The sequence below is a fragment of the Rhinolophus hipposideros genome (genome assembly GCF_964194185.1).
Source record: "Rhinolophus hipposideros genome assembly, chromosome: 11".
NCBI lineage: Eukaryota > Metazoa > Chordata > Mammalia > Chiroptera > Rhinolophidae > Rhinolophus > Rhinolophus hipposideros.
In genome coordinates, this window is record NC_138057.1 from 56,070,690 (window position 1) to 56,082,781 (window position 12,092).

The 12,092-nt window shown below is 33.2% G+C and overlaps 1 protein-coding gene across 4 annotated transcripts in view; it reads left to right on the top strand.

The window, feature by feature from the left end:
• The window catches only part of INVS (inversin), a 119,975-nt gene that overhangs the window by 9,042 nt on the left and 98,841 nt on the right, over positions 1-12,092 (top strand). For all 4 annotated transcript variants that reach the window (XM_081067096.1, XM_081067095.1, XM_081067098.1 and 1 more), the window contains exon 3: positions 5,932-6,098. In XM_081067096.1, coding sequence (XP_080923222.1) covers positions 5,932-6,098 — 167 coding nt within the window. The remainder of the gene's footprint in view (positions 1-5,931; positions 6,099-12,092) is intronic.

Here is a 12,092-nt window from a genome sequence, read left to right on the forward strand (position 1 = left end):
TCACACTCTGGGGGAAATTAGAATATGAATTGCCATCTTCTTGCTAATACTAGGTACTAGTGTCTGTTTAACACTAACAAATTAGATGCTAGTAGAGAGAGCTGTTTAATCATGAAAGACAACTAGAGACAAGCCTTATTATGGCATATGTATTCTCTGAAAGTATCATTTGACTCCAGAAGGGCTCAAATGATAAAAAGAACATTCTCTACCTATAATACGTTTTGGTTCTGTAAACAAGTTTGGGTTTAAATGGGTCCTTATTTGTAAGTGCAGCGATAGAATCTCTGGAACCTTCTGGATTAGATATTGGAGGCCCTTATGGAGAGAATAGTACCTACCTCTGCTTTACCACTCAGAAGACTTGTGCACAGGGGCTTTCATTATCACATATGTTGCATCAAATGCAAAACTTGCCTCCATCTTCAAAACCAAGATTTTGAAAAAGAACACCTGCCTCATCCAGGAGGTATACACAATCTGAATATATTTGTAAGGCTCTTTTAAATTTCAAGAGAAATGACCTTTCTTGACTTATTACCAGATTACGTGGAAACATGGATTAACAAAGTGAGTTATCTGAATAGCTGTAAAGTACTTCTGGGTCCCAGTATATCCAAGATTTAAATATATATTAAAATATTGAGAACTGAAAAGGTAGCTTAGTTTCAGGCACTAAACAACTCAGACAGAAGTGCAACACCTTCTCTTTCTTTATCTAATATTTCTATTTCCCCAAAGAAAATATTTGGCCAGTTTTTTCCCCCCACGAGCAGAGTTCATGCTAAAACACCTAAAAAGTAACTGGCTTCCCTCATGCTCAACTCATACACGATCACCCTCAGCTAGTATATGAACACCTGATGGTTATGTGTGGTGAAAGTAGCAAAATGTTTTCACTTAAAGTGCATGGCAGAAGCCATGGTATCTTTTGTTGTTGTTCTTGTTAAGTAAAGTTTATTGAGGTATAAATACAGTAAATACTGTAAACTTCTCCCTTGTTGTGTACAGTTATTTAATTTTAACAAATATATAGTTATGTAGTCACACCACAGCAGGGTATATAGAACAGTTCCATCGCACCCCAGAATTCCCATGTCCCCTTATAAGCAGTCCCTCCTACATCTTAGCCACTGGTAACCACATTCTGTTTTCTGTCCCTATAGTTTAACCTTTTACAGAATGCCGTGTAAGTGAATCATACAATGTATACTCTCAGAGACTGAGTTCTTTACTTAGCATAACGCATTTGAGATTCCCCTCTCCTCCCCGTTGTTGAGTGGATCTGTTGTTCATTTCTTTTTATTGCTGAGCAGTGTTCCATTGTGTGGATGGATGTACTACAGTTTCTTTTGTGCTTCTCCAGCTCAGGGACAAGTGAGATGTTTCCAGTTTTTAGTAATTACAAATGGAACTTCGATAAACATCTACATACAGGTTTTTATGTGAACATACGTTTTTATGCTTCTATTTCCTCTGAGTAAACACCTAGAAGAGAGATTACTGGGCCATGTAGTAAGTGTATATTTAACTTAATAAGAAACTGACCGTTTTCCATTTTGTATTCCTACCAATTATATCTGAGAGTTCTAATTGTTCTACATCCTCACCAGCATTTGGTAATGTTGTTGTTGTGTTAGCCATTCTCACAGATGAGTGGTTAGAATTTGCATTTCCTTGTGTATTAATGATGTTGACCATTTTTTCATATGCCTATTTGGTTAAATGTTTATTCAAACCTTTTGCCTGTGTTAATTTCATTATTATTCATTTGTAAAAATTCTTTATTCTGGATAGAAGGCTTTATCAGATACATGTTTTGCAAATATTTAAATTTGTGGTTTGTCTTTTTATTTTCTTAACAGTCTTTCAAACAGAGTTTTTAATTTGGATGAAATCCAACTTATCAATCTTTAATGGATTGTTCTTTGTTATCATATCTAAGAAATCTTCGTCCAAACCAAGGTCACAGAGATTTTCACCTTTGTTTGCCTCTAAAACTTTTATGTAGTTTTAGGTTTTACATTTAAATTTGTGATTTACTTTGAGATAGATTTTGTTACGGTGAAAAATATAGGTTGAGTTTTGGGTTTGTTTGGTTTTTGTTTTTGCATATGGATTCTAAAATTTCCAGCACCGTTTGTTTAAAAGACTATCCATTGGTTTGCCTTTGCACCTTTGTCAAGAATCAATTGATCATATATATGAGTCTATTTCTTTACTCACGATTCTGTCTTATTAACCTATGTATTTTTTTGCCATTTCACTTAAATTGTGAATTTATGGGCATAAAATTGTTTATTGTTTATAATATTCCCTTATTTTCCTTATAATACCTGCGGGCTCTGTAGTGATGTCTCCACTTTCATTCCTGATATTGGAAATTTCAATGTGCTTGTTTTTAATGATCAATCTGATCAGAGATTTACCAATTTTATTGCTATTGTCCAAGAACCAACTTTTAGCTTCATTGATTTTTCTCTAGTGTTTTTCTGATTTTAATTTCATTTGATCTCTGCTCTTACCTTTATTATATACTTATTCTGCTTGGTTAGGGTTAAGTTTGCTCAGCTTTTTTTAGTGAGCTAAGATAGAAGCATAGATCATGACTTAAAACTATTGTTCTATTCTAATACAAGTATTCAATGCTATATATTTCCTTCTAAGCCCCCCTCAGGTGTAGGGTAGAAACACTATTTTTATTTTCACTCATTTAATTATGCTTTTTTAAGTTCCCTTGAGACTTTCTCTTTAATCCCTGGATTATCTATGTGTTAATTCCCAAATACTCAATGATTTCCCATTATCTTTCTGTTATTGATTCTAGTTATAATACATTACTGTCAGAGAACATACATTGTATGATTTACTTCTTTAAATCTGTTAACATTTGTTTTATGACCCAATATATGGTCTATTTTGGTGAATGTCCCATGGGTATTTTAAAAGACTGTATATCTGGCTGTTGCTGTGTGACATGTTCAATAAATATCAGTTATATTCTGCTGCTTTATGGTATTATTCAGTTCTTCTTTATCCTTGCGGATTTTCATTTTAGTGGCTCAAGCAATTATGAGAGAGGTGTCTTGAAGTTACTAACTATAAATGTGAATTTTTCAAGTGGCTTTTTTTTACAGTTCTATCAGCTTTTGTTGTATTTTGTAGCTATGTGGTTTGGTACATACACATTTAAGATTGTGAATTGACCCTTTTATCATTATATGTTTCTCTTTGTTCCTGGTAATTGTTTTTGCTCTGAAGTCTACTTTATCAAATATTAATGTAATCACTTCAGCTTTCTTTGTTTAGTGTTTACATGGTTACATGGTGTGTCTGTGCTCATTCTTTTACTCTTAACCTACTTATATCGTTATATTTCAAGTGAGTTTCTTATGAATAGCGTATAGTTGGGTCCTCTTTTTTATCCATCTCTATCATTTTACTGATGTGTTTATACCATTTACCTTAATGTAATTATTAATGTTAGGATTTAAGATTTCCAATTTGTTATGTGTTTACTATTTGTTCTCTCTGTTTTTATTCCTCTTTTGTCCCTTCCCCGTCTTCTGCATTTCTTGAATGTCTTAGTAGTCCATTTTAATCTATATGCAGTGGGGCTCTTTGTAACCACTTTATTGAAATTCACCATACATACATACCATACAATTCACCAATTTAAAGTGTACAATTCAATGGTTTTTGCATTTTCACAGAGTTGTAAAAACATCCACAATTGATTTTAGAACAATTTCATTACTCCCCAAAGAAACCCTAGGCCCTTTAGCTATGACCCTTCAAATACTGTTTTGCCTCCCCCTTTCCCCTCAGCCCTAGGCAAGTACTGAATGTAGAATTCTGGGTTGATAGCTCTCCCCATCACCCAACACTTGAAAAGTATTGTCATTCCCTTCTGTCTGTATAGTTTCTCATGAGAAATATACTATAATTTGAATTGCTGTTCCCCTATAAATAATGTATTGTTTTTCTCTGGCTGCTTTCAGGATTTTTTCCTTTATCTTTAGTTTTCAAACATTTGATTATGACCAACTCAGCATGAATTTCTTTGGTTTATTCTGTTTGAGCTTTACTCAGCTTCTTAAATCTGTAGATTTGTGTCTTTGACCAAATTGGGGCCATATCCAGTCATTATCCCTTCAAATATATTTTCAGCCCTTCATTCTTTTTCCTCTCTTTCTGTTATGATATGAATGGTAGATACATTCTTGTTGTCCCACAGAACCCTGAGACTATTGATTCTTTTTGTTTCTATATTTTCTATAAGTTGTTCAGAATGGATAATTTCTGTTGGTCTATATAAAGTTCAGCGATTCTGTCTTCTGTCATCTTCATACTGCTATTGAGCCTATTGAATGAGGTTTTTATTTTGGTTACTTCATTTGGTTATTTACTTATTTATTAAACGTTTATTATTCTAAAATTTTCATTTGGTTCATTTTTATGTTTTCTCTTTCTTTGCTGAGACTTTGTCTTTTTCCATTTGTTTCAAGAGTATTCATAGTTGCTTGTTGGATAATTTTTATCATAGTTGCTTTAAAATCCTTGTCAGATAATTCTAATATCTGTATATTCACGGTGTTGGTGCCTGTTGATTGTCTTTTCTTGGTTAAGTAAATATTTTCCTGGTTCTTGATTTATCTAGTAATTTTGGATTATATCTTGGATATTTTGTGTATTATCTTATGAGACTCTGGATCCTATTTAAATCTATTTTAGTAGACTTACAATCTATTTAGGTTTTGAATGAACATTTCTTTCCAATTTTGTGAACTGTGGTTCATATGTCAAATTATTTTTCTAAGCTTTTGTAAGGCTCTTCTGGTCTGCTCCACTTCTGTGATACCCAGGCCAATTTAGAACCTGGGCAATATTCCACCCAGAGTTCAAGTCTGAGAGAGTTTGCTAGTTTGATTCTGATCAGTTTCACACATGAGCTGCTCAGAGTTGTCTACAACTTCATGTGTCTATTTAAGGAACTGCTTTCTCCAGCTTCTGCCTCTCCATAGTACTCCCCCATTCTCTACTTGGGAAGGGGAAGATACCACCTCATTGCTATTCTTTGCTTAATTGAAGGCACCATGGTTCATAGGGCTCCTCTCTACATTCTCTGCAGAATCCAGCAGGGAGGAAAGGAGTTGCAGTTTCTTTTGTTATATGTGCTTTGGGTAGAGCAGGTATAGTCAAAAGAGTTCATACTTGCAGGGCTACCCTCTTGCCAATCTTTTGACTAGAAAAAGTAGGCTTCTTGTGGAATTTTGTGTCCATGCCCATTGGTGTTTCTGGTGTGCTACTTTAACACTAAGGCTAACTACAGTATATCTGGGAGGCAATAAACCTTCAGGGAACTCACCATCAGGTTGTTCCTGAAGTTTCATAGTTCCCTAGCCAGTATGCCTAGTTTTCTCAACCTTTCATATATTTTGTCTGGAATGTTTAGTTGTAATTAGCGGGAGAATCAGGGAAGTATGCACTTGCTTCATATTATCTAAAATGGAAAGCCAACTATGATTCATTTTTGTATCTCTCAGAAACATACCACATTGCCTAGTGTATGCTCTTCCCTAAGTATTTGTTGACAAAAGAAAGGAGTGAGGGAGGAAAATGAGTAGCTTCGTTATCTCAAAATGTTAACTTAGCATAACATAGTACTTAAGAATATGACCGAGAATCAACAATCATTTTGAATTTTAGCTGTACCACCTACTTTCAGTATAATGTACACAAGTTACTTAACTTCTCTGAGTCTCAGTTTCCTATAATATAGGGATGGTAATAGCTATCTCATAGGGTAAGCAAAAATGAAATAATGTATTTAATGCATTTAGCACAGTGCTTGATAACAAACAGTAAATGTAGTTCCTAGTCATATTAGTAATTACAATGATCAAATATCACTATTTTTTATACTCATAGGAAACTCGGCCCTTAAAGACAAAGAAGATCAGTTTGGGAGAACACCACTTATGTATTGCGTGTTGGCTGACAGACTGGATTGTGCAGATACTCTCCTGAAGGCAGGAGCAGATGTTAATAAAACTGATCATAGCCAGAGAACAGCCCTCCATCTTGCAGCTCAAAAGGTGAGATTTAAAATTAGTTTGAAGCATAAACCTTTTGTGTGCTACTTATCAATTGGTTAATGGAACTGTACAATGGACAGATGAGAAATCACATGTATATGACTCTTAGTTTCATATGTTTTCTGTAAAAACAGTCTTTAAGCTGCAGATAAGATAGTAAACCACAATCATCAGTGACTACTGTCACTTATCCAAGTTCTTCAAACAATAGAATTTATTTTATGATCTAAGATTAAGTCGGGAAAAAGGAATCAAAATTATATGTACAGTACAGTTAAACTATGTTACAAATCAATTTATGCATGAGGAAAAGTAAAGACAAAAGAAAAAAAAAACCAAACAAACCCCACTAAGATGTCAGCAGTAGTTGGGTTTAAATACTGGGAATATATATGAAGTTTTGTACTTTTTCACTGTTTAAAATTTTTCCTTTAATGAGTATTACTTTTACAAGAAAAATCTGTAATCTCTCTTAAAATAAGTGGTATTGGGAGCATAAAAGAAATTTATTTTCTAAATATGTTTTCAGCTTTTTATGATTTCAAGTTTTTAAAGGCATTGTCAAGAGCTCAGATTTTTTAAATTAAACATATCAAAAAAATGACATGGGAAGCTTTTCTAAATTTCTTTAAAGACTTATTTCCCTGAAAACTATTTTCCCGCATAAAATTTCAGTATATAAAATATATTGTTATTGCCTGGTATTTTCCTTTTTGTTATTTTAGACGTATATTTTTTTAATAAAAAGCAATGGAAATTAGTTAGATCCAGCAGAAACTATTAGTGTTATTTCCCACTTAAAAATGTGAACCAGATAAAGCATATTAATTGAGGGGTTAGAAAAATACCTGTTCATTAGTTGAGTACATAAAAAAAGACTGACATTAAGGTATATTACTGAATGTCCTAGCTATATGCTCCTATCAGTCGCATCTGTCGGGTTAGTTCCAAAGCTACTGCTCTTGAATTTGCATTTTATTATAGTAATTTTTTTAAACTCTCCTCGTTTTGAATCACACTTTTAACTGCTTCTCGGATCTCTATAACCTTTCACCTAGGCTTGTCAGCTGTTAAAATTATTCACTCGGGAAGTGTAACTCCATTTAACTTGCTATCATAAAAAAGTAAACATTTCAGATTCAGAATAGCTTCAATATTAAGAATTTGATAGTTAGATTTTTTTATTGTGATTCATTTAAGTTTAAAACTCAACTTCAAAAATGTAAGTTGGAGGAAACTAAGTTAATATCAGTGGATTATGTGAAGGGAAAATGAGGATTTAAATTGGTGATCAACAGTATGACAGTTTTGTAGAGGTATAATTGAAAATGAGTAATATATCTGTAGGCTATACTAGCATTAGTAGAATTTCCAGAACAAGGATGGTAATAATTCTTTAGTACTCTGTCCCTATCAAACCTGGGTATTGTGTTTGATTTTGTGCTTCATACAAAAGCACCCTTATTAAGAAAGCCAGGATAGTATAGATCAGGCAGGAACAAGACGGTGAAGGATCTAGAAATAATTTTCAAAGAATACTTGGAGATGATATGTTCCAGGTATGTAGCACACCCTGCCTCTGATCAGACAGTACAAGCACAAATTATTTTTAGAGAAAACATCTTCACCTTAAACTTCCAGGATTCCCTCATATTAAAATAGATCAAACAAGATCTCACAGTGAAACACATGAGGTAGCAATCTACCACAAATGAGAGCAAAAACAATAAGCAGATTTATTCCATCAAAAACATCAGATATTGGCATCATTGAAAACAAAATATAAATAACCATTGATGGAATGTTTAAAGATATAAAAGAATAAATCAGAAAAATGAGCAACCCATAATAGACTTTCATAACTAGGCATAAATTCTGGCCGTGACTACGTATTTTAGAATAACCATCTGCCAAAAACATCTCCAAAAACTGAACAAAATATATACAACACATTGTTTGAAGACACTGAGAACAATCAGCATAGGCAGTATCTAAGAAACTACGATCATTCAGAGAAGAGAAGCATGTGAAATTAGCCCCCCGTTTGTCCGGTCTTTTTCATCTAAGGCATTTTCCAAATTGGAATCCAAAAGAATAAGACCCTAGCAGGAAGCAGGAATCTTAGGCTGAGAAACCTAGATGGAGTTTGGAGTTAGCAGTGCCTGGGACTTGCAGGGCAAAATCCTGGAGACAAGAGGGCTACAGAGAAGGAACCCAAAAACCTGAGTACAAATTCCTCACAAATCATTAGCAAATTCCTAAACTGTGCTTGTATAGGGCAAGGCTCTCAGAAACCCAGCAATAAACAATTTCTGGGACTCTAAAGACCTAAACAGAGATAGTTTTAAAATTACCCTATATTTTCTTTTCTGCTTAAGTCATCTAATACATAACAACTAGATTTTTTGTGTCAGGATCCATTCTCACTTGAAAACATATGAATAATTAATTTTCTCAGAACAACCTAGCTCATTAATTTTTAGCCATTTACTATCCGATGTGGGCCAATGCCAGGGTTTTATACTGTGCAATTCCTATCCTATTTTTTAAAATTATACCGGGGGTGCCAAAAAAATGTATATACGTGATTAGTATTCATCTTTTGTTATCGGTATATATTGTATATTGCAATTTTAATAGTTCTTTCCTTTCTTAAAATGTGTATATATTTTTTGGCACCCTCTCTCTATATATATTTTTAAATAAAGTTAGCTGAGGTTTCATTTGGTATTTTGGGCCTTGTCTGTCCAAGATTAATTATATTTTTTTAAATGAAAGGTCCTGACTACTAGGGAAACACTTAGGAAATATGAAAATGGAAGTTACAGGATTAAGTACTTTAGGCAGACTAATATGGCATCTAAAGCTACTTTGGAAGAGAAAGAGAATGAAGGTACATAGAAACATATTATAGTTCAGACCAGTAGACAGGAGGAGTTGGATCTAAGACATATATTTTGGAGGTAGAACTATTCATTCAAACAGTAGTTGCCAAATGTCTACTATGTAGTCATGACTATATAGCTAGAAAAAAACATGAAAAATGAATCACATGTGTCTGCCAATCTCTATTAACCTTCATTTCCCTTTGTTTAGTGAACCTCTCTGATATATCAGATGTCAAATATTCTGTTCAGGTATTGCCTATTCCATTATCTGTGAATGCAGAAGTGTGCTATTTATGTAATCATCAATATTCACATATATTGCATGCATGCATTCATTCAACATATGTTAAAACAGTTCCTGTGCTAGACCTTGGAATACAAAGGTGAAAGACATGATTCCTGCTCTTAAACTGTTTATAAAGATCATGGATAAAGATATCAAGTGATGATTAAAGCTGGTCTATGTACCTTATGATACCTAAGTGTTTTATATTAACAGCCATAACATGTAAATAGTGATTATTATTGATCTGAAGATCAGTCATTCTCATATGTTATTTGTCATGTTTTTGCTTTTTTGTGTGATAGTGAACTATACTATGTTATCTTCCTTGAAGATGGTTAATAGGAAAAACTCATGTTCCCCATAACATTTTGTTCATGTCTATATTAGAACCCATTTACTTGTATTGTAATCATTGCTCACCTCTTTCATGCGAGATTGGAGCTCCAGGCAAGAACCTTGTTTTATTTATTTTGAATCCCCCAGAATATAACACAGTGTCTGACATGTCTTGGTTGAATGAATGAATGCATGTTATGCTACGTGTATAGAAAGTCATTATTAATACAAATGTTAGACATTTTGTTTATTAGAAACATTTATCCACTTTCAAAATACATATATGGGAAAAATCTTATTGTACTCTGGTGATTGGCTTAGTTTTTTGACACATATTCACTTCTCTGGAAACAAATTGCTGTTAGACCAAGCAGCTAAGGAAATGTTGCCCATGAGAATAAAATTAATCTTAATCTACTGAACATCTGTACCTAATTTGTTTTTCATTTAGTACCCTCAGTTTAATCCAAGAAAGCAATCAGTCATACCTTTCCTGGGTTCTTACAAAAGATACCTAATTGTTAGAATTGTTTTGCTCAAGGGAAACTACTATTTCTCTGACTTCCACAGATACATTTATTTGTTAATAAAGATACAAAAGCTTTAGCAATCTTACTGAATGTTCATCGTTATGCATTTTTCATCTTCCAGGAGGTTATTAATTTGGCTTCAAAAAGATTAAGACTCCCCTCTTTGAAAAATTAGATCATGTTCAATGCAAAAATTAAAGAAACTTCAGGTTAAGGTTTTGTTTTTTTCTCGTTTAAATCAAAACCAGAATTCTTTATTCATCAATGAAAACTGAATGTTAATTTGCAGTTTTCAAAATATGTTAAAATATGTTTCTATGTGAATGATTTACCAAAAATGAAGAAGCATAGAACACCTTTGAAACCTCTCAAGGAAACGTAATACCAGGTGACAGTATTAGGTTTCCTTATTGCACACACACTCACACTTACACACATACACACCAAGCAGTCAAGGCTCTCCAGACCCCTTCAACTCCATGTTCCTGTATTCCCTCTCAGTACATGTACACCTCTACCAAAGCTCCTTACCTACCACTGCTAACCACTTACCTATATTTCACCCCTACTAATGCTATTTGAGGGCAGAGGCCATGTCTTATTTCATTTTATAGTTCCAGTCTTAGCACGGCTCCTGCCATTTAATTGAGATTCAGTTGTTAATACATGAATGAAGGAATGAATCACTCAGTCAATAAATGTGAACATCAGATGAATTTGTTATGAATGGTATGGTCTTCAAAATTGTTGAAGTTTAAATTAATAGTTATATTTATTCCTTTTCATTATCCACTCACCTCATTATAATTTGGTAAGTAGGATTTTACAAGACTCCGTGAGCTTAATTTTTCAACAAATATCACTCTTGTATGCCTCAATTTCTTCATCTATAAAATGGGATAATACTTTCCCCTGTTTGCTATGTAGAAAAGATGAACCCTTAGCTATAAAGCATTTTGCTTGTTAGGGAAATACACTCTCTAAGAATGTAAGTTATCAAATAAAACAAAAAAAAAAGAAAAGAGTGTAAGTTATCAATGTTATTGCTATTAATCATACTGCAATACAAGTGTAAACATGAAATTGCTCTTTGGGAATCAGTAGATGTCAGAGATAGAAAGGTCCTTGAGGATCTTCTAGTCCAATTCATCATTGGATGAGGAGATTGAGTCAATTCTCCTTTCAATTTTCTTAATACATTATTCATCGTTTTCTATGCCTTTGCATATACGAGAATGTTTTTTGTCTTGTTTTTTAAACTAATTATTTTAAACGTGTAGATAAGAATTGAAAGTAGTATTAAAACACTGTATACCTAATATTCAGAAGAGATAAAACTGAATTTTAAGAATTTGCTTCTGATTTTTTTAATGAAATAAAACAAACTTGAAGTTTTTTATTTATCTTCCAAAGTCCCATTCCCCTCTTTTTCTGCCTCCTCAATCTATCTTAATCTTTATGGTTTCAATTCCCATGCATATATTTCTTACACACACACACACACACACACACACACACACACACACAGGGTGCCCAAAAAATGTATACACATTTTAAGAAAGGAAAAAACTGTATTAAATTTGTAATACTCAAGATATGCCGATAACAAAAGATGAATACAAACCATGTGTATGCATTTTTTGGCACCACTACAAGATGTTAAGTGTGTAAAATAACATTTTATATATGTAAATATGTACATATTTGACTTAATATCATGTTTTTGAGATTTATTCACGTTGAAACTATGCAGCCCTTGTTCACAAAAGATTGTATCCAAATGTTCAAAATACACATGAAAAGGTGCTCAACATCATTATTAATTAGGGAACTACAAATTTAAAATCATAGTGAGATACCACCACACAACTATTTGTATTAGAACGTCTAAAATGAAAAAGTCTGGCAGTATCAATTGATGGTAAAGATATGGAACAACTGGAACTGTCAACTA